This window comes from Falco naumanni, chromosome 8 (genome assembly GCF_017639655.2).
Source record: "Falco naumanni isolate bFalNau1 chromosome 8, bFalNau1.pat, whole genome shotgun sequence".
Lineage (NCBI taxonomy): Eukaryota > Metazoa > Chordata > Aves > Falconiformes > Falconidae > Falco > Falco naumanni.
The window spans coordinates 12,356,284-12,379,921 of NC_054061.1; the positions used below are offsets into that span (position 1 = coordinate 12,356,284).

The window sequence follows — 23,638 nt, forward strand, 5'->3', positions numbered from 1 at the left end:
AGAAGTAATGATATTCTGACTCTTCCACAGCTACTATGACCTCTCTATATGAGACCTGAACAAGGCAATTCTGCATTGTCTCAAGATGTATGGGTAGAACCTCTTAAAAAAAAAAAAGAATACCGCAACGAAGACCTGTTTTATGCTAGTCTAGTAACTGGATATTATTTTACAACACTTGATTTATCTGGGGAAGTTTAATCTGTTCCCTAGCTCGAGCTCATTTTGTATTTCTCACTCTAGATGGGTGGAAGACAAAGAAGTAAGTCCATCTTGCAAAGCACGAAGTTGGAAGATACAGCCTGATTTGGATGAGCACAGAACGTACTGATGCCAGCCAGCAGGAACACAGACAATCCCACATATAACCTCATACCACCTTAATTCTGTTTGTTGCACAACCATCAGGAAACTGGATAAGTAGGGCAAGATTTTTGCCAAGAGCAACTAGAGAAGTAGATCAAAATCTGTGCCTCAACAGATAAGAAAGTTTCAGAAGCAGACAACAGAAACCTGTCAGCTTGCATACAGCAGCTAGCTGCCTGGGACTTAACACATGAAGACTATCACTGTGGAAAGCTACGGTCTGATTCTATGGCCCAACTCCTGAGCTATGATTCATATTCAGCAATTTCCAGCTGTCCTGCTCTGAACTGGCATATGCCCTCATTTCTCTCCAATTCATCTCTTCTTAAAGTCAGGAGTACTACATTTAACACTACAAGATAAGCGCATGCTTCTCCAAGACAAGAGCTAGCTGGAGTCCTTTCATTTTATAAGCACAATGAATGAAAACAGGAGAGTCCTCATTACACATTTGGAAAGATTTTGAATAAAAACTGCAAGGGAAGGAGTCTGGCTGAAGCGATAAAGAACTTCACGTGCATTCAAATACACTGCTGGAATCCTACAGGAAGGCAAGCAGACAGCCCTACACAGAAGCCCTGCTACTTCACTTCAGTGGCATATCTATCCTTCAACACATGCAATATATTGCCTTTGAGTCTTAAAGGACAAAAATAAAACCTGCTTCTGCATCTGAAAGAAATCACGTACATTTAGCCCTTTTTAATATCAAGTTTAGAAATAATTCCACAATTTAAACAAGCGCCACAGGGAAACATCTTAGTAATGTTACATGTTTGCCAAGTATGTCTGAATAATGCCAACATAAGAGGTGCTTTTGCAAGGTCTACATTCTCCAGGAAAGAAAAAAAACAAAACAAAACAAAAATAAAGCACATGAATTTGGGGTTGAGGTTGGAATAGGAGACAGTTCAGACCTGGTTTAATCCTGAGAAAGATGGGTCCTGAGAAGTACTAACAGTCATGCTTCTTTTCCTCTTCCCCACTGGAGATTCTAAACACTGAACAAACAATAGAGGGTGGCAGTGCATCAAACAGTATTGCTTACATTGCAACAATGGCCGGCGCAGACAGGCAACACCGAGGCGTTCGAGAAAGAACAGGGTAGCCAAATGCCATCCTTCTTCCACCAAGCACTGTAGTTTTCAAAAAATTATGTATGTTTGTATTTTTAGTTTTTATTTTATTTTTTTTTCCAAGGAGAAAATTTGAAAGATGTGGTAAAGGTAAATTTCAAACTGTGAGCCGCTCCAAAATGGCACTGCCTTGACCAGGGATAGCAATGGTGACATTTGGCTCTATTAAAAAAGGAAATCGAAGTTTTGCTTACAGAAGCATCCTTTAGTTCCACAAACTGCCCTTCCCCCAAAAGACATTTAGAAAAAGTAAATCTTCAGTAAGGAAGAGGTAGAAGGCATTTAGTCACCTTAAAGTTTACTTTCATAAGCATGCAGGGCTTATTTCTAGCAGAGCTGAAAATTAATCTTTTAAGGTGGGAGCAAAGTTTCTCCCAATCACCAAATCAAAATTTGAAAAAAATTAATTTAACTTTTTGAAAAATATAACTGACAGGAAGCTACTGGAACAAGATTACCATGCTATTCTAGTTTTTGTGGCTGATTTTCTTTAAACTGTGTACAGTAATCTCTAAAAAACCCAGAAATACACTTATAAAAAGAAACAAAGTAAATACTGCACAATGGCAAGTGTTCCCTAGATAAAGCACTTGATTCTAAACGGAAGCAACCAAATCCTCACCTTGCTCATGTAAATCTATCAATTTGAACTTCCCTTCAAGAATTACCTCCCTAACATCTACCACCATGCAACAGTAACAAAGCCCCTGCCCACAGCGTTTACCACCATATCATTGTGTGGTTCCCTAACTAGTCTACTAATAGAAAAAAAATATAATGGTTTACAGGCAATTTTGTTTTTTATTTCAGCTGATGCAAATCTAATGTGTTCCTCCACTAAAGTAAGCACAACAGCAATTTCTAGGCCATTAATCCACATCAAGATGAAACAGAGTGCAGCAATGCCAACCTAGCATGACTGTGCAAAAGTATAGAAAAATGGCCCAAAAAGAACTGGAAATCAGAAACTAAAATTAGGGGGAAAAAACCCTGAAGTTTAAGTTATACTCTAAGTCATGCCAGAAAATTAAGTAGCCTAACTGCTCTATACAGCAGAGAAAAATAGAGCTCTACAGAGTTAAAAGTATGAAACTTGGGAACAAGCAAAGTTTAACAGCAACAGGATTACATAAAGACTGTCTTTCAGCTGGACTTACAAGCTTTTCCAACAATGGTTGTATCTAAACATTCAGTGCACTGCACCTCTTCAGACAAGAGCTGTTATCTCATGTTACTCAAGCTTTCCCCTTCTAATGTTCATGGCCCTGAAGTTGGCATTCATACAGGCAAACAAAGGTAAACATTTTAAATACTAGTAGTGCCTAAAGAGATGAGACAATCTCAGATGGCATATAGAGAAGTGGGAATCTTGCTTCCAATAAACAGCTTGATCACGTACATTTGTCCTGAAGTTAATTTCTATTAAGTAGCATGCTTAATGCATTGCCAATGCTGCCTGTCTGCCCGAGCTCGACATACAAATTGCAGGATTAAGCACATTTCACTCCCGAGAACTAAAAATAAAATAGTGTTTTCTTCTATATAAGGTTTTCAACAGGAAACATGCACTTCTGACTACGTTTACCCATCCAAACAAGTGCAACAACCTCAGCCCACCCCCCCCCCGCCTTTTTTCCCCCCCCCCCAAAGTAAATTGAGAGCAGTTTTTTTCTTGTACAACATATTCAGGTACTCTACAACTTAACAGTTTTCCATCAATATATTTGCATAATTTCATTTATTTATAAAGGCAACTGATCTACATGTTGGCTATTAGTCATATCCACAATTCTGATGGCTGAAGAGTTCTCTTTACCAGTCTGTCACTGCAGGATTTAATGCCCTGATGACTGGTAGGTCAGGAGCTCCCACGTTGGCACAAATTCTTTTCAACCCAGGAAGTCAGCCCCAAAGCCAAAGATTAGATTTGACTTTATCATTGAGGGAAAAAAAATGCTATTACAATAGTCATTTCTATAATGAAACTCCATCATTGAGAAAAGTAGCTAAGTATTCTCTAGGGTTAGTTTATGATCTTGTTGCAATCATCTTGCAATCAAATGCATCTCACAGGGTGGGTCAGAGACCCACATGTGTATGCCACTGCATTTAGAAGCAGACACTGAGAAACCCAAGTTCTCATATCAAAGCACGGTTTAGCATCAAAAACAGCAGTTTTAGCAGTGAGTTTCAAGAAGGTTGTGCATCTTGAATCAACTAACATAGCCATTTCCTTTGGATCTTTTAAACAAACAGCATTAGACTAACCTTATTACAGTGACGCCCAATACCCATTAGGAAGTTATCTGGTTTAATGTCTCTGTGTATAAAATTCTTTGTGTGCACATATTCAATTCTACTGATCATCTGTAAAAAAACAGCAACAACAAAACAGGTAAAATTTCAATGAGAGCAATACAATTCACTTAAACCTTCAATGAAAATACGAGTTTTTAGTTTTACCTTCCTGGGGACCTTAAGTTTATGTATTTGTTTAATGAAAACCAAGTCTTTTTTTTATGCTGTTCAAATAAATGTATCTTTCTTACATGTTAAGACTCCATAATCTTGGTCAGGAAATGGCAGATTAAATACCTGAAACAACTTCCCAGACATTCAAGTTGATGTTCTAACTATAGTGTCCCATTAGAGAGCAATTTCTTTTTCTTACTTCAAACAAAGGTTTTCTATACTTACCACAAGACAATTTTAAAGCTCCCTCCCTCCCCTGTCCCAGTTATTTATTTATCATCAAGCATCACTTGTCCAGGTAACAGTTTTCACAGAGCAAGGAACAACTTGATTGTGGCCCATACTATCATGTCTAGGGTACTGTGATCCAGGAATAACAGTCAGCAGTGAAGATGCAGAGAAACTCTGGCACATCTGTATCATATACAATCATGTGATTTCCTGTGCATGAGATCACAGCACACGCATTTACGTGGTACAGCTTTCCAGATACTAAGATACTCTTCATGCAGTCTTTAGTGCATTGAATTGTTACAACATCATACCCTTGACAGCTGTTCTACTGGATTATGCCCTAAAAACCATTTCCGTGCACTGATATCCTAATTAGAGTTCATCATCCAAAGGAATACTGCAAGAAAAACCATACAGATTCCCTGGAGATGCTCTAACACCCAGACTTTAGCTAACTGAGCAGGCAAATGGCTCTCTAAAGCAACCGTACCATTCACTTAAGGCAGCTGAGAACAGGGACAGCTGACCTCATATCCACACAAATGCCGTGAGCTTCCTTGGCCAAGAGCCTGGGATTCTACAAGCATCTGGCTAAGTGACAACTTGGTACTAACATCAATTACATAACATCAGATGAAATTTAAACTACCATTGAAAATTCAACTCAAGAAACCCTCACTGCCTTTCAAGTAGCTGAAGAAAGCACAATCAAGCTATTCATTAAATAGCAAGAAATAAATATGGCTGGCTATTTCAAACGCTGTACTCTCATGACCACGTTGAAAAAATATCAATTGCTAGAAAAAGATTTAACAGCCCTCAATTTTAGAGGCCTTGACTAAGTTGGAGATAGAGTGGCACCTCCACTAACAACTGTCTTTAAGTACTGCATCAATCAAAACAGTATTTATTAACTCATGGTCTGGTACTAGAAATTGCAGGAGGTCGTGAACACGTTGTGACGTTCATTAAGAACAGACCCACAGACTTGCATGTTGCCCACCCGTCACTGCAGCTGGCCAGCATACAACAGGTTTCTATTGAATCAGACCAACCGTAACTGGAGACGGCTTCAGACCTTACAGCACCCCTATGGCTGATACTGAGAATGAATCCATCCATATTATTGTCAATACATTAAAGTTACCCTCGTCAGATGTGCAACATCAAGGAGCTGGTATCTGTGCTGCCCTCCCACCACAGGCCTACATTCAGTCTGTATGTCACAGCACACAGAAGCCACCATTACTTCATTCCTTTATAGGTCAAGTGTTCACTTAGCTACATACAACACCATTATTTAACCCACTTAAAAAGAACCAAATATGTCAAGGTTTTTAACTTTCTCACAATAAGATTTGTACATACCTGGTCTGCTAACATAAGTACTGTTTTCATTGTAAACCTGCGGGAACAGAAGTTGAATAGGTCTTCGAGGCTGGGACCAAGAAGATCCATAACTAGAACATTGTAGTCCTTTTCTTGACCATACCACCTGCAACAAAGGAAATTCATTATTCAGATGAGCAGGAACCCTAATGCAGCCCAGGACTGAGTACAACCTCAGTAAGTTTGCAGATGACGCCAAGTTGGGCAGGAGCGTTGATCTGCTGGAGGGCAGGAGGCTCTGCAGAGGGAACTTCCCAGTGGGAAAGGGCCTGGGGGTGCTGGCTGACGGCCAGCTGAACATGAGCCAGCAGTGTGCCCAGGTGGCCAAAGTAGCCAACAGCATCCTGGCTTGTATCCAAAATAGTGTGGCCACCAGGACAGGAGCAGTGATCACCCCCCCGGCACGGGCCCAAATCCGAGCACAAGACAGACACGGAGGTGCTGAGGTGTGTCCAGAGATGGGCAATGGAGCTGAGGAAAGGGCTGGAGCACAAGTCCTGTGAGATGCAGCTGAAGGAACTGGGGTTATTTAGTCTGGAGAAAAGGAGGCTCAGGGGGAACTTTATTGCTCTCTACAGCTACCCGATAGGAGGCTGTAGGCAGGTGGGGGTCAGTCTCTTTTCCCAAGTAACAAGCAATAGCACAAGAAGAAACAGCCTCAAGTTGAGCCAGGGAAGTTTAGACTGGGTATTAGGAAAAATTTCTTCACTGAGAGGGTGGTCAATCACTGGACCAGGCTGCCCAGGGAGGTGGTGGAATCATCACCCCTGGAAGTGTTTAAAAAACACATAGGTGTGGTGCTTTGTGCTTAGGGACATGGTTTAGTGGTTGACTTTGCAGTGCTAGGTGAACAGTTGGACTTCATGACCTTAAAGGTCTTTTCCAAACTAAATGATTCTATGATTCTATACCACTAGCCTTCTTGGCTGCAAGGGCACGTTGCTGACTAATGTTTAATCTTGAAAACTAAACAAAAACTATAGTGTCTTATTTTTCCTGGAAACAAAGTCTGAGGACAGAACAGAATACAGAAGTGGCAAGTGTGTGTATAAATTTTCCCTTAACAGGGAACACTACTGTACTTCAGCAGCAACTGAAATGACAAACGCCAAAATGAAAATGCAATCAAAGCAGAACATCAATATACTGAGGTGCATGTACCAAGCCTGATGTGAAACTCATCTGCAGAACACCTTACGGTCTCATCATTTCCTGCATTATTTAACTTCACATAAACATCTTTACATGCTTTAGACTTTGTTTTTAGGTATGACTTCTCTGCAACAGACAAAAGCAGCTTGTGCAGTTAGCTCATATACTACCTTGCTTCATTTATCCAAATTTAAACAAACAGCAATCACATTCTACTGTCCTACCAAGTAGAAGATAAACGACTCTTTACCAGGTTTTCAACATAATGAAGAGAGAATCACTTAAGTGTCATAGAAGTAAAAATACAAATGTAGCAAAATATCAATTGCAACCAAACACTGAAACCCACCTGTAAGTATCAGATATATCAATTTGGGGCAAAACCCCCAAACGTTACCACTGCTGTGAGAACAAGCAGGAGGCCTCCCATGCGTATTTTTCTTTCCAATCCATGTCTAGCATTTCCATCATAGTATTACTTTATGTATCTCTAACTGCGGGATAGTATTTCCCCACCTAAGCTGTCTGAGAAGACCTGGAGTTGCACCCTTCATTTCTGCAAATCTCAGCTGGGAATTTCCATACTTTAAACAGACAGTGAAAGACAGAACCTGAACATTCTTCTCTACAGTCCTTCTGGACATTCCAGATCCCTTCAGTTAAGCAAGAGCTGTGTGAAAATCTGTTTATGAAGCTCTGCTGAGTACTGCTACATCACTGGAAAGATTCACACCTTGTCAATCAAAGGGCTGCACTGTGCCTTTGCTAGGCACCTAGTCCTTATGGCAGGGACCTAGTACCAGGTGTCAAAGGATAAGGCACTGACCAACTTCCTCCTGGAGATGTCCTAAGTTTCCAACAACAGTGATGCACAAGACATACCAACAATATACCCCATAATAAGAGTATGTAGATAAAAATTAAAAAATCAAAATTCAGCTCAAACACAGTGGTAGCTTGGGCTTAAAAGATCTATATAGACATTTTATTTCCACTTTAGGCAATGACTCCAGGAGACTAATGCATAGTTGTCTGGAAAATAGTTACCACTGATAAAGCTGACAAATTCCTTGGTACTCACAGGATTCCAAGCTTAGCCAGGATAGCAAAATAAAATGTTTACAAAATCACAGAGAAAAGATTCTATATTTGGATATGTTTCAGTAACTACTGGCCTGTACCTTCCTACTGTCAGGATTCTAGCAGAAACTATGCACTTTGTAATGCATTGTTATAAATTTGATGAAAGTTATAGATGAGCTATGGATCGTATTGTTTTACAGATCAGTCTAGTACCTTTAGTCACTCCCTGCATCAAGAGGGGATGCAGAAAATACGTATTTTTAAAGCAGTCATTCAAATGAAACATCAGAAGTTTTCCTCCATCATGTCAATGACCATACCAATACTATAAGCACTATTTTTATCAGTTTCTGCCTTCTAAAAATTCATTGACTGTACTATGATGTACAAAAATACCCCCAATTTACAAGTGACTCAACTAGGAAAGCATGCTGATGGTATTATTTGATAAAGTCTAATTTATGAAAAGGTTAATATCCACACTGCAACCTGACACCAACTCATGAAACACGCATTTTGAGAAAACCTGTCTAGCCAGGCCCTTTTAAGGAGTGATCAGAAGCTGATTTCAATTGCAAGAGCAATCAATAAAAGTATTTAAAAAATGCTACACAGAGATGGAGAAAAAGTAAAAATGAGATGCTGTTCAGATGCTGAGTGTAATTGTTCAGTACAGTAATGGTTCAGTGCCCAAGAGACTGCAGTATAAGGGAAAAGGATCAAAGATCAGTCTTCAACTGAGCTAAGAAAATTTAGTTACAGCATCACAGAAAAAGTGAAGCTGATGAAAAGGAAGCTTTTTAAAATGTAGCTCCCAAGGCAGGCATCTGGTTCCTCTATAGGGATCTCTCTGCTTAGTAAGTGCAGTAATTCAGGTTGATTGCACAACCTCCAATTGGCCTACTTCTACATATGCACAAGAAAATTTTAATCTCCTGACCATTTTGCACTGGTGGAAAGCAGAATCAGTTCTGCAAGACAAAAATAAGATGGGACCTCTTCACATTTCATTTTCATGCCTACCTGCATATAATTTCTCACAGAAGGTTGCCGCATCCATTTCACTACTGAAAACTAAAACTTCTGCTAGGGTACTGGAACAACTTGTGCTTTATTTACTTTGCTAACACTGCAAGTAAATTTTCATTTCCCTTGGAATGTTTCCAAGGAAAACAGGATTAAGTAGTAAAGGCTACATCATGTCCACTCAAAGTCTAGTAGCTGCTACTACTGGCATCTCCGAGGAAAAGTGCTGGAAGTCATGGCTCTTCTTAGGAAACCTTGAGTATTATGATAGGTAAGAGCTTGGCAAATACTCCTTACTCCCATATTTGCATATCAATATAAAATGGCATATAAGAACATGTTTTGGATGAGCACAAATTCAGAGCACTTTGGACATGCGAGTTTTAACACTACTGGACTAAAGTGCAAAACAGTATGGCAATAAACTGAGCACAATTCTAAAAAAAAAACAATTACTGTCTCAAAAAAATCTTCAGAAGTTCTAATACTGTATCAGCCATGAAACTTGTAGTGAACTACTAATATGAAGGAATGATCCATACAAAGTCTTGGGCAACTGTTAGGTAACACTAACATCTCTGAGCACAAGCATCCCACATCTGTTAGAGCATCATGGACTTTATTTTAAGCACACTTGGAGGTATTCCCTCATACTCAACTTTAGGAAGCAACAGCAGCAACACATTTTAAGCAGGGAAAGTTTTGCAGGGGAGTGGACAGTGGGAACAAGAGATTTAACTACTTGACAGTTCACTTTGGGTAGGTAATAACTCTGCATATAATTATATATGGTATATTATTTCAAAAAGAAAAATTACTAGACTAGAAAAACTCATTATTTCTCCAATTCATTTTCACTGTGCTGTATGTCCCCACTAGGACATATTTCTTAAATAGACAATTTTGATAGCACAGGTCCACTTACACCTACTCATGCCAAAAAGCCCACACAAAGTACGGATTATTATCAGCTTTCCTGAAGAACAGCAGTAGATTATCTTATTGAAGACTACACAGAACATTAATGGGACAGTATTATTATGAAGAGTTAAGACTTATCCTTGAATGGACGGCGCAACGCTGTAATACCTGACACAGCTGTTAAGAACCCCAGTCTACATTCATGCCGTAAAGTGTGCCCAAGTTCATGCATGCATGAAAATGCTTTGTCACTCTCCCTTGCCTTATCTGTTTAAAGCTACAGGTAAAATTACTACAGATCAGTTAGAATACAGTAAATACCCTTTATGAAGCTGTCTGTCAAAGCATGGATAAAGATTGAACAGTGACCTTAATATGACTTCAGTGACTAGCCTAATTTGGAAGACCAAGATTCACCACATCAAGTTTCCAAATCACGTGGTTTAGCAGCCTGATGTATTGCCCCAGTATATGCACTGGGCTGAAATTCTGTAACAGCTTGATTTTCAGTATTTGTAGCTATATGCTGAACAACTAGGTCATATAACACAGGGGTCTGAAAATATTTGGTTTCCAAATACTACATAGTAAAGTGGGTATGATGCCAGACCACATGACAAATGAATGCTTACTTGAACTCATGTGGCATGTTTTGTTTTGTTTTTTCATTTCCTTGACTAACCCTGAGACAAACAAGTAAAGTACTGCTGCACATCACTTAGTAACAAATCTAGCACTTAGTAACAAATACCATAGTTATGTCTACTCAAACTTAAAAATTCATTTCTGTTTTTCAGAACTGCATCAAAAAGTGTATGATGTCTATTTCAGCAATTGCATATTTTTTAAATCATGTCAATGAAAAATAAACCTTTGAGAAAATACTTGTTAATAGCTTGTTTTGTTTGGTTTGTGGTTGTTTTTTTTAAACTGATAAAATATTTAATTTGGTTATTATAACATTCTCTTCACATCCAGCATATCTTTCAAAGAAAGGGTCTGACTAAGGTAGGCCAACTAGCAAAGAGAGGTGGATGAAGGGCTAAAAGAATTCAGACGGGCCATGGAATTACAGTCCCAGTTTCAAATTACTGTACCACTTCAACAATTCTAGCAGACAATCGGTGGTTTCATCCATTACATTACCATTTTTATCACAACAAGGTAACAAACCCAACACAACTATCAGAGCTGTGTGAGCTGGTCATGTGAGGAATAAAATAAAAGGCTTTGGAAAACTCACAGGGAAAAAATAATCTCAAATTCAGGTCAAGATGAATTACTAAATAACCGTCAAGAAACCCCAAATCCCATGCATTCTGAAATCATGAAGGCAGTAAAGGCATTGTCACCATTAGCCTAATGGCCTCTCATTTTGTCTACAGCTTACTATATACAAAACCAAAACATCAATCAGCTCAGTGTCACAAGAAACTGTTCCTACTACCAGAGCAATAAGACTATTTTGTACCAGCTTAATAAAAGCTCTCCTCAATCAACACCTGCTTTGCAAGGCAACCTATCCTTCACTAAAAGCTTCCGTTAATTCTATCACTGACTATTCCAGTGGAGGATGTGGCAACCTGGAATTACAAACAGAACTGCACAGTCATGCTTTGTGAGACAAAAAAAAAAAAAAAAATTCTCTCCTAGTGTCTCACTGCAAGGAAGTACAATGTTTCTGTAACAAGACTTGAATGAACTCAAACCTTTAGACTTCCTGAAGCCCTTATAGTCAGATAAAAAAAAAAAAAGGCTGATTTTGACTTCTTCAACATTACATAAACTTTTGCCACTTTCGTAACTCGTAGTATATGACCCTATGACCCTCAGTGTAGTCCTATGCAATTGTTTCCCAGCACTTGGGCTTTCAAACACCGAATAGAAGAGTTCACATGAGAAAACTGGAGACTGTCAGAACTACAGTGAATTACCAAAGCTATTAAAACAATAAGAATACGGTGAACAAGCAAGCTGGAAAGAACTTATGACCCGAATTACCTGAGATCACCTTATTAGTAAGTTTGACAAGTCAGCAGCCACACAACGGTGAATAAATATGCAAGTCTGGAAGGCCTAAAAAAAGGATTCAGACAACCTACAGAAAACCAAATGACACTGAACTGATGAACACTCTGGAACTGTATTCCATTTCTGCAAGCACCAAGTCATTGATACAAAAGTCTCTGAACTAGGCATTAGTCAGATGCTGTGACTAAACAGAAAACACAGACCTCCCTATAATCATATAGCTCTAATATCAGACATCACTGGAAAATAGTAAGTAATCCTAACCAGTAAAAGTACAGGTATTCTACACAGAAACTGCAAAGCAATTTGTATCGATGCTTAAGGTACTGACGTGCAAGCCCTATCACCAACATTCAAGAGAGGAAATCCAAATCAAAACAGGGAGAGAGAAGTGACTTCAACAAAGTTGGGAAGGCGGTGACCTCTGTAATCATGTATTCAAACAGCTCAGGAAGGCAGCTATAGAGTTATGCAACTATTTTTCATAGATACGGGAGGACTGTGATGGGGAGGTTATTAAAAAAACCTCAGAGAAGAAACAACTATGGGCTGGCTGCATATGGGTACAAGGGTTTATCTTTAGGCACAGAAGCATGCTCGCTCTCTCTGTCCAACAACAGAATCATGAGCACTGCTGTGCTAGCCTAGAAAGTTTTAACGCTGCACCTGATTGATTCACAGAAAGAACAGCATGTTGTCCAAAACAGGTGCTGGATTTGGACCAAAGTGGGTTTTTCTGGTCCCATGTTCCAGACTTCTCACGACAGACATCTCCTGACAAAATGGTGTTTCAGACAAATTGGTAAGTTTATTCTGCTGTAAAAATATACTAATTTGAGCCTTAACAGATACTGAAGCAATACAAATAAGAAAGGTAATTTATCATCACAAATTCATGCCTAAATTGACACATTTTATATTTCTAGTTTATCTCCCCTGAAGCTGGAAAATCACTTAACTGTTAGCCAGCTAAGAGTAACATAAATGAACTTAACGTAATATGGCATGACTGATATACTGAAGTGGAATATTTAGCAGGTGTCATCTAACATTAGTTGCCATGGTGAGTATGAATTAGGCCACCCAAGTACTAAATAAAGAAACAGCAATGAACACCCTACGTTATGAAGTTAGATAGACTCTATAAATAAAATTCTGTATCACTTTTTGTACAGTTATGAGAGAAATATGAATATGTGAAGTACAGCAGTGCAACTCATCTCCTAAGCAGTAAGGTCATTTCATCAGCTTAGTGTTATGTTGCATACATACTCCCATGTAGTTGTCTTACTGTTTTGCTAGCTGTTTTATGAAGTGCATTAACACCTAAGTCAAGTTTCTTCCATAAAAACCAGAAGGTTCAGTTCAGCCAAGAAGGTAAGCCATTAATCTGCAACGGGTACAAGAAACGTCACTGAGGAAGACAAGTGTTTCAGTAGTACCTCTGCTGATCACCTGTTCCATAAGAGAGCAACACTGAACTGAAACAGCATACTTTTGCAGCTGTGTCTGCAAATGCTGAGCTAAGGCAAGGAGAAAAAAAAGAAAAAAACAAAATTGAAAAAGTTCAGCTTCATTTGTTTTCAAACTGTGGTCTCTCTTGGATGCTTCTAAGGAGTCCATGAAGACCAATTAAGACAGAAGTTTAGATAGCTGTAAAACATGAAATACATTTTGTTTAAAGACAATCTCTCAGTAGAAAAATTGTAGGTATTAATTTAAAAGACTAGCTTTCAATTTTACTTTGAGACCAGAACAAGAGGCTTCATCTTATCTGCTAGAATGGTTCTGCCCTTCAGTACGCAGCTTTAAGTAGTAACAGAAGGTTCATTAATAGGAGGTTCTATTGCTAGAACCTTCCTTCTCATTACTTGCAGACCTAGATGAAAGTATCAGTCTTACCAATGAAAAGATGACAGAAAACTTTTCAGACTTTATCTGACTACTAGTTTTGGGTTCAGGTTTTTTGTTGGGCAGGAGGCACAGAGAGGGCTGGGGTTTTGTTTGTGGGTTTTCTGTGTGGTTTTTTTTTTTAGTGTGGATTGGGTTTTTTTAATGCTGCAGGGATTTATTGGGAAAACAGTTTAAAATGAACATCTTTGAGAAGTGTATTTACAGATTTTTATATGCTGCTTAAAGAGATCAAAATTTCAAGCGCTCAAGGAAAAATCTGTTGTGAGAACAACCCTAAGATTACCAAACTTGACCACATTTTTCCATTACACGTATTACTTTGTGAAGATGAATATAGGTAGAGTTTGTTATTAACAGATTATCTAGCAACATGGCAGTAACCAACCAGAACAAAAATTGTACATTTTTATAATTTTCTTCTTTTTTTTTTGCCAGAAACTTTACAATATACTTCACTATTTAGAAGATTGCGTAGTGATACACGTGTGGCGATACTGAATTTCTCAGCATCAAAATATTTGGCAAGAACTTACTACATTGAAAAGTTCAGAAGTGTAAGGATTTTCTTTTTCAGTTTGCAAGAGAACGTTGAAAAAAAAAGTGAATCTGGTAGCTTTTGGGTCTTTAACTCACGAACAACTCAACTGAATTATCACCTTGATTAGCCTCACACGCTGTACAGTATCTCTTCGGCCTTGCCCACACAAGAACACATGCAATATCTGTTTCACATTCACTATGCTCTCCCTCTTCCTGCTCTTAAGGAACACTTCCGATACATCACCAATAGCCACAGCTGGTTCCAGCACAGTTGTTTTCCATTTGAAACAAATAATGAAAAAAGTAATCCCATGATAATGTCAGAAGTAAAATATGAAGCCCACTTTTCTTTCAAAAGTACATCTGAAAGAGTACCTAAAGGTAACAGTCATAAAGAATACAAACAATAGTTGATAAAACACCATAAATGGCAAAAATCAAGAGTGACTGTCACTGGTAATTCAAACAATCTCTTTTGTCAAGAGTGCTTTAACAGTTACACTATGGACAAAACAACACACAAAAATAACCAGACTGCTGCATTCCTCCAAGCCAGAACCAAGAATCTGGGAATAAAGGTAGATAGTCCAAACTAATAGGATCAGTATCCAGTTAAAAAGATTACAGCTAAAAATGCTTTGTCACTGAAAAAGAGAGAAAAAAGAAAGAGACAGCTGATGGCTGAGAACAATGAGAATAAGCCCAGCAGAATACCACGGACTTTGCATTGTGTCCTAAAGGCAGATCAGATTGTTAAAATGTTAAGCTTGGTTCAAGAGCCTTTTGTGAAAAATGAAGGTAATAATTAAGCAAAATTTGTACATCAAGAACAAGCCACAGCTTAAAAATCTGTAGAGCAAATATTTATATAAGGTTTTGTGAAACTCAAGACAAGTTCAGAAACTTTGCTACTCTTCCAGGAAACAACAATGAGCAGCTAAGTCAAAGATTTGCAAGTCTAAAAAGGTTTAGAATATTCAGAGAATAAATAAAGCCATCCCAGCCTCAATTTTTGCTGTTTTATGTGCAAACAACATGTTCTGTTACAGTGGGAGTACCAACAGCACTTGTTCACCCTCATGACAAGTAAAGGCTCACAGTTGATCCCACAAAATTAAGTAGTATTAAAATCTTCTAACTCCAAAGCTGAGATTTTGCTCATTAGCTTCCCCTGCAGTCAGCCAGAAAGGCTATCAAATCAACCTTCAAGGCTATGAAAAAAAAAAAAAGGTAATTGCTTGCTTCTAGATAATTTAAGTGACACTCCAGATATGCTATCTTATCATTACAGAGTTCACAATCACATCTAAAGTGCAGAAATCAGTTTTAATAACAGGTGCCCAAAATGAATGAGCAAGCCATACTTCACCTATTATTTCAGCTTTGTGAGTCAAAGAACCACAGCAGACCACTTCAGCAAGGCAAAGCCACGTAATGCAACTTCTAGTAAGCTGACCTTGGCCACTGCATTGCTTAAGTAGATGAAAAAGAGAACAAGTCGTTCATGCTTGAATAACAAATGCAACATTACGCACCTCTGTTTCCCAGAAGTGTTGCACAGATAAAAATGCTATTGAGCCCAGCTTATACAACTGGAAAAGCTCAGAATGATTCCTTAATTTTCTATCAAATGCTCTGCTCATGCTGTTGTTGTTTAAAGGTGTCGCATTACAGAAATTTTAACAAATATATTGAAAGACTTTCCTTCAACTTGATTCATCCTTCTACAGAGCTGAGAAGAGCTTATTCTGACTTGACAGCATATCATTATAAGACAATAGCAGAACATGTGTTATCAATTACACATGCAAAGTGACCTAAGTACAAAGTCATACATTCTCCCAAATTCTCCATACATTCTGCCAAAAACACTTCAGGAAAGCTTGAACTGTCCGAAAGAATATGCACAGTAATTTCACTTTGGTCTTAACTCTTTGCAATCACCTATTCAAAGGCGTATCCTTATTATACCACCTCAGTGATACACATTATTTGGTAGGCCAGGTCCTCCGCCTTGGACTCCGAGTACCACGGGCTTAGTTCTACAAACATGTACATTCTAACATTTATCGCAAGAACTGTGTTGGGTTCCCTGCTCAGCATCCTCTTTCAAGAAGATAAAAATACTATTTTAGGTTTCTTCAAACATCACAAGGTACATCTACAAACATCACATCGTACAACTAGTAACATAAGCCTAGTCAAAGAACTTGTCAAGCAGCACCTGGTACATACAAACAGTATGTAACAAAGTACAAAAAAAAGTATAAAAAGTTAACGCTGCTTCTGAAGACAATGAGAAAGGTGATTCCAAAAATTTTCTGACAGACACTATTTTAGAAAAGTGTTACTTAGATTTAACACTGAGAACCTGAAAGTGAGTAACTAAGACTCACTGACATTATCAAATAGATCACACACCTTTAGCAAAATGAGCCCATGAGAGTTGTTTTGAGTACTGCCTCAGCTGTCCATTCTTATTCACATTCTTGTAATCCTGTATTATTGGGGGTAGGGGGGACAGTATGTGTTAAAGAAAGGTTGTGGTTCCCCTGTAGTGGTGAGACTTCTGAACTACAGCCACTGGTTATACAGAAAACAAAGTCAAATACCAGAACACCAAACACAGAGGAAAGAAAACTTAAAAGATGATTGCTGTAATTGAAGCTGGAAGCAAGTTTCTCAACATGCAAGACTACTTCCAGTATTTCAGCTTTAGAACACTCTCACAGGGCATTTTAAACAAAACCATTAACTTAAAACAGTAATTCATGTCTGTTACATGGAAAAGTTGAAAAATTTGCAACTTAGCCTTCGTCATAGCACCGAATGTTCTTAACTATTTTAATAAAGTAAATGAATGTCTGCTTTTCCAGTTTTGTGATGAAACACCTGATATCTGCTTGCTTTGGCTGTTTTCCCAGTTATCCCTGTTTCAGCATGCAACTATACTGTGATAGCATTCCAAAATGCAATTTCTATTCCTTCAGTTGTGAAACAAAGGCACCCATATTTGAAGAAAAGGAAGCTGTAGCCCAAAATAAAGACTAAACCTGTTTTCAAGTAAGCAACTCTGTTAAAGCTGCAAGTATTCTGCTTAATTCAGGTATGTTTATTCTATTCCTGCAGGCTGTAGTGAATGAGGACAGATGGCCACGACAACACTGTCTCCTCCACTACATAGCCCCAGCTTACTTTCAGGACTACAGCCAGGTTCAGGGGTGGCCGTGGAAGGGGAAGAGCTATTAAACCCAGAAATGCAGACTTGGTTTGGGTTTTGCTAGAATTAATACATGATCTAGAATTTGTCATCGTTATAACCTTGCAATAGACCCTACAGGCCACTATAGGTGCGCATACAACAAAGTCAGGGAAGGGTTAACAGATTAAATAGAATCCACAGTTTGACCCCATATCCAAAGTGAAATAGTTTCTAGAGCTCAAGGAACAAAATTCTTTTATGACACAGTGCAAATGTAAAAAATACTAACTTTAAAAATAACTATTAACGAAGTTTCAAAAAAAGAACAACTTCTTGTACAAAGTCTTTCTGGAGAAAACTGAAGTTTCATTTAATCTATTTTGATGCATAGATTCAGTAGTTGGGAACGAACACAGTAGAACACCTCTGCCTCAAGAGAGGTAACTCCTAGAGTCTGCTGCACCAGCGATTTTCTTTTAGATCAGGAAATTATTAAACACTATTGAAAGTTTCAGACAGAATATGAAACAAGGAAGCCGCATAAGGAGCAACTGGGAGGGATTAATCTTGGCACTTTTAACTGTACGGAAATCCTAGTGACGCATCTGTTGCGGGTAACAGAAAGGGGCTGCCATTTCATTCCTGGTTGAGGTTCTCTGCAGTCTCAAGCCTTGCAGCACATAACTATGAAAGGAAAAGATGCATGCCTGAGCACGTCCCTTGTCCCAACAAGAGAAGGGGGAGGGTTAATCACGTCCATCCGCCATTTTCTGAGCGGAGGAGGAAGACATGTTGGAACAAAAAAAAAAAAAAAAGAAGAAAAAAAAGCAAGCAACAAAAGAAAGCAGCCATTTCCAGTACCGGCTCCAAACTCTCAATTCATCAAGAACAACACTGGCTCTAACTGAAAGAGTCTCTCACTGTTCTAATAACAGGAATTTCTCACAGCTCAGGAACTGCTAAAGATCTCACTTTCAAAGCACAGTACAAATGGACAAGACAAGACAGGGGACTAGTGGGGAGAGCACCCAACTAGTAGTAAAGCTTAGAATGAGAGCAGTTTCCCCCCCCTCAACAGCCCAATCCCTCCCAGATAAATCTGTTTTTAATGGCAATGTCCTGCCTCACCCGAACATTAAAGAAAAGTCACTGTACTGGCTTACATGAATGTTTCCTACCGTATATGTGGGATGCCAACTCCTCCCTGCAGAATCTTGTATAGTTTGCTTTCATACAGGAGCTGGGGATGTCTAGCCTTCTGAGACTCCAACTTTACAGCAACTTCCTACAGTGAGAGGGAACAAGGAGTCAGAGCAGAGTGTCCACCAAGCACAGCCTTGCCACCGATGTTTAAGGGGCACAGCACTTCAATATTCCCCACACACCCCTGCTGCTGATTGAGGTATAATTTTTTAAGCTCTCAGTGTTCAACGTCCTGCATTTTGTTGTGTCTTCAAATAAAATCCGTATCGTGATGATTTGTACATTAATATCCATCCCAGGTCATGAAACTGAGCTGGAGATGTAGTCTTCAGATCCGTAAGTCAGGAAGAAAATACGTGGGTGTTTCTTCTTTACAGCTCAGAGCCGTGAGGGGGGAGGAAGAAAAAAAACCATGAAAAAAAGAGCTGAAGAAACAGGGGATCTTCTTTGTTTCTACTACTGTTGATGAAAATGAGATAAAGTGTTCCCCGACTGAGAGACAGACAGATGATTGGCGGGAGAGGGACGACTTTGGCCGCTCATAAAAGACAAAGTACATTTTCCCACAATGGGGGTCTCCTCTCCCTACCATTCGCAAGCGAGCTATGCACCACGACCGCACGGCTCTGCTGTCGGGAGGGGCAGTGCCACCCGCCCGGCGATGAAGGCCCTCGGACCGGGGGGAGCCCCTCACCCCCGGCTATGCACCTTCAACTCCCCCACCCCGCGGAGGGCGGCTGAGCCACCCTAGCGAGCCAGGGCCGCCCGATGCCTCGCAGGCAGCGACACCGGGAGCAAGGGGAGCAAAACCACGCTTCAAGTCGGCCTCAGGAAGGTTATCGCTGGTCTCCGGTTCCCCCCGAGGTGCAGAAGGGACCGCGCCGACGGGCCCAAGGAGGCGAGGGAGTGCGAGCCGCCCTTACCTCCCCGTTGGTGATGTTGATCGCCAAATAGATGTCCCCGAAGGAGCCCGACCCGATCTTCCGCACCAGCTTGTATTTGCCTCCGACAATGAACTCGGCCTTGGAGCCGCTGCTACTCGCCATGGCGAGGGGCGGCTGAGGGGCCCTCCCGGCGCCGAGAGGTTTGGGGGGAGAAAGAGGGCTCTACCGCCGCCCCGGAGGGGGGGGGGGGGGAAGGGGCAGGGGAGGGAAAAGAGGGGGGGAGGGGGGCAGAACAAGGCAGGCGGGTCCCCGCCGCTCAGCTCCAGCCGGGCCCCTCCGGCGGGCGCCCCCCTCCGCGGCTCTGTCCCGCTCCCTGGCCGGGCGGCACTCGGCTCTCAGAGCCCTCCAGAAAAACGAGAAACGGACACGGAGGTGCTGTTAAGGGTAGGAAAGGGCAGGGGGGAAGGGGAAGGGAACCGCGAAGCCCTCTGGCTCCGCCGGGTCCCGGCCGCCGCCGGTCCCTCACTCGGCCGCCGCCGCCATCTTGTCCCTCAACCGCTGCTATCGCAGACACAAAATGCCCCCAGCCTGCAGCCGCCGCTTCTTCACCGCGCGGAGCACGCTGGGAACGGGGCGGGGCGGCCGGCGCGCTTGCGCCAGGGTCAGGCCGCCTCCCTCCCTCAGCGCGCCTGCGCGGGGCTGGCGGGCGGGGCAGGGGCGGGGCTGTGACGCGCTTTCTACGCATGCGCACGCACCGCCCGCCGCCGGAGCCAACGGCCGTCGTCGCTCCTCACCCGCCCCCGGCCCGCAGCGCCGCCGCCTGCAGCTGGGAGCACGCGCGCTGCGGAGCCTGGGCCCGGGCGGAAGCGGGCGGGGAGCAGCGTGCGTGCCCTCACCCGCTTCTTAAAGGGACAGGCGGCCCCGTGCCCCGCCTCGCGGGCCTCGACTGGCTTGCCCCGAGCGCTGCCCGGCTTGGGGCTGGGAGCGGGGAGGCCTCAAACCGCCAGGCTCCCGCTGAGTCTCCCAGGTGTCCGCTCAGCCCGCCCGCCCTGGCAGCCCTCCGGGGTCAGGGAGCGCCTGGCTCGCCGGGCGGCTGCCCTTGCCAGCTGCGAGGCGGCTGTCGGGGTGAGGGAGTGGGAGATAAAGCTGGGTCAGAGTCACCGCCGTGACGCACGCTTCATGTCTCTTTCTGTGTGGGGTTGTGTCTGGGCTGCTGGCGCTGATTCAAGGTTCTTGTTAAACCCCAGGCCCCGCTCTGTGTGCGCGTTAGCACTCCGGGTTTGTAGGTAAGAATCCACAACAACCTGTCCCTGTCCTCCCGCAGCACCCGCGCCCTGCGGTATCTGCAGCCTGGTGGGTTGCAGGCCTGGGCTGAGGGACTGGTGGCACCTTCCCTGCTCCTGTGCACGCGACATCTGCTTCATTACCCTTCCCTGCTCGGCCTGCCGCGTCCGATTTATCCCTCTGACCTTCAGCCTCTGCCCGCTCGGATTGCGGTGTGCACACCGTGGATCCCAGACTGCATGCATCTCCTCCTGGGGATTCTCAGTGCAGGTGAGGAGGCTGTGGCCCCTCACGAGGACCACACCATGGGCAGAGCCACCTGTCATGGCCACCTCTTGGCCCTGCAGCCCCCCGCCTTCACGTGGCTGTTACACACAGCTCCTCTCCTTCCCCAGATTGCTTTGACCCAGCAACTCATGCTCCAGGAGCTGTTTCTTGCTGTCTGTCAAAACCGAGATCTCCTCTGTTGCCCCCTTGCTCGGTGCTGTGAGTTTTTCCTTTGCAGGAACACAAAACTGTGAATTCCCGGTGACTCATCATCATTCCCTGTCAGAGCAGCTTCTTCTGCTGTGCAAGCCTACATTTGGGAAATGATTCAGTCTGCAGGAGAAAGAAATAAGCTACAGTAATTCAGCTCATGTAGGTAGAAGGAAAGCCTGCTCAGGGTGTCTGTTTTTAAGGGAGGCAGTCAGAGCTTGCCTGCCTTCCAGCTTGCCCGGCACACCCAAAGCCATATGAATAATAAAGTTTGATTTTGACTGCTCTATGCACAGATTTCTTTGAATAGCTAACTAGTTTGGATAAAACTGAGATTAAGAGGTCCACGTTGGGACACTGCTATTATCTGTAGGAAGTTGTTCATGTAAAGGTAGAGAAGTTCTCCTTACAGAACAGCATCCACACAGTGATAGAGGCTTTTATTGCACTCACCATGTTGCTTTCTAGCTTGGCAAAGGCACTGTGATACAAACACTTTCTACCTGCACAAGTGCAAAAAAGTCCTGGCTCCTGTCCATCTCACTGTTAGGCAGCAAGGAAAGTCTGTGATTTGCCTGTTTCTTCCTGAGGTGGACTCAGTCATCTACAGGATGACTCCATAGTGAGAGACCAGGAGGAATGGAAAGGGAAGACGAGCAGGCAGCAGTGTCCTGCAATTGGAGAAAAAAAGAACTGCAAATATCAGCCCCAAGGTCCCCTTGTGTTTTAGGGACCTTAGATCCAAGGCTTTACTACAGGTCTTTCCACATCTTTAATACAAATAAAATGTGAAAGACTCAAAATCAGCCTGAAGTGTGCCAGATTGAAAATGATGCTCTGAGAGCAAGCTAGCCTCCAACTCATTCCCACCTCGGTTCTGTCAAGGAGCATTTGCGCAAGCAAGAATATCTGCACTCTTGTCACTCAAAGGGAATGTGGATCTTGTGCGGAGGAGCTCAGATACATTGCACACTAGTTAAGGGGGCTGGAGTTTCAAGGGCAAATGAGGTATCTAAACATCACACTCATTTCTAAAATCAGAGTCCCTGTGTCCTCAGTTGCCCTCAGACTGCTGTTGATGCTGATTTGCAGACAGCTTAGGACTGATGTGCACTTAGCGGCCTTCGGGGTTTTGTTGGTTTTAATGGTTGCTTTGGATGGGATTTGAGCTGTTTGGAGGCGTTCGGTTTGAGTCACGTATCCTTGGAGGAGCTGGAAAAACAGGTCTGCAGCTCCTGGCCATTAAATAGACTATGCCTGGGTACTCAGGAGAGCAGGATCTGCTGGGCTATGCAATGCTGCCACCTCCTGCCTGCCGGGGGACATCCCTGTGTCCAAGGGACACTGCCGGTGCCTTGGCCCGGGGAATATCACACGGGACCTCGACTGGCCCAGCTGAGCCCCGTGCAAACACACCCGGGCACACACCTTCCCCCAAATGTGTGCAGTCTAGGTGGGTGTTGTGCAGAAGAGGTGGCCTGAAATAATTTGGTATATTTTGTCTTTTGCTATTTTTAACACGCATTCACTAATGGGTCCTGCAGGAGAGGAGGGGGGAATGGGGGGATTCAAAGGAGGATCAGTCTAAGCAATGTGGGAAGGGCTGCAGGACAGGCTGGAGGATAGCAGAGAGAGGGCAGAAGTCAGCCAGCAGAAACCAAGCTAAAATCAGAATACAGAAGAGAAGAAAGACCTACCAGCAGAGCTGCAGCTCCACCACCCCTGGCCGGGAGCACTAAGGATACCTGTGAACGCCCTCCTGCACTGGCACCAGGAGTGTGGGGAAAACCTCCACCCCATCTCCAGCTCTGGATGCTCCATGAAGGAAGAGCTGGAAAGCCCCACGTGCCAGCATCCCACTGTTTGCCACGCCAAGATGACCTCAGCCTGTTTCCCATTTCCTCACTCCCGTGGTTGCAGGCTACACCTGTTTTTGGGCTGGGGACACCATGTTGGATCCTACCTTTTAGGTTTACGTCTAATTTGCTCCGGGGATCCGTTTAAGTCTCCACAAGGAGTAGCAAGGAAAGCTTTGTTCAGTTTCAGAGAAGAGGGAAGGCACATGTGTATTTCTGGGTAGGCAGATTTAAACCCAGTGAACAAACAACAGTATCAGAGCATGAGGTTGGAGGAGACTCACAGCCTGATGGATCCTAGATGTCCAGAAACTGATCAGATCTGGAGGTGGGTCTCACCTTGTGTGGCATCCTCCCCCCATGTGAGGATGAAGTCTACCTGCGCAAGAGCTTTTGCTGGTTTTTATTTTGGCCAGTGGATCTGTTTGGTCTTGATGCCACAGTACAGGAAAATTCCCCTCCTAGACC

The 23,638-nt window shown here is 42.5% G+C and overlaps 1 protein-coding gene across 6 annotated transcripts in view; it reads right to left on the minus strand.

Annotated features, from left to right (window-relative positions):
• The window catches only part of CSNK1A1 (casein kinase 1 alpha 1), a 37,206-nt gene extending 17,019 nt beyond the window's left edge, over positions 1–20,187 (minus strand). For 2 of the 6 annotated variants that reach the window (XM_040602647.1, XM_040602644.1), the window contains exons 1-5: positions 19,593–20,186; positions 18,645–18,751; positions 5,577–5,703; positions 3,771–3,869; positions 1,284–1,367 (exon numbers count right to left, since the gene is read on the minus strand). In XM_040602647.1, the coding sequence (XP_040458581.1) occupies positions 1,284–1,367; positions 3,771–3,869; positions 5,577–5,703; positions 18,645–18,751; positions 19,593–19,715 (540 nt within the window). In that variant the 5' untranslated portion in view covers positions 19,716–20,186. Of the gene's footprint in view, positions 1–1,283; positions 1,368–3,770; positions 3,870–5,576; positions 5,704–18,644; positions 18,752–18,851; positions 19,366–19,592 lie in introns of those variants that run through there. The other 4 variants (XM_040602649.1, XM_040602648.1, XM_040602650.1 and 1 more) reach the window with 3 other exon arrangements.
• Between the last annotated feature and the right edge of the window lie 3,451 nt (positions 20,188–23,638).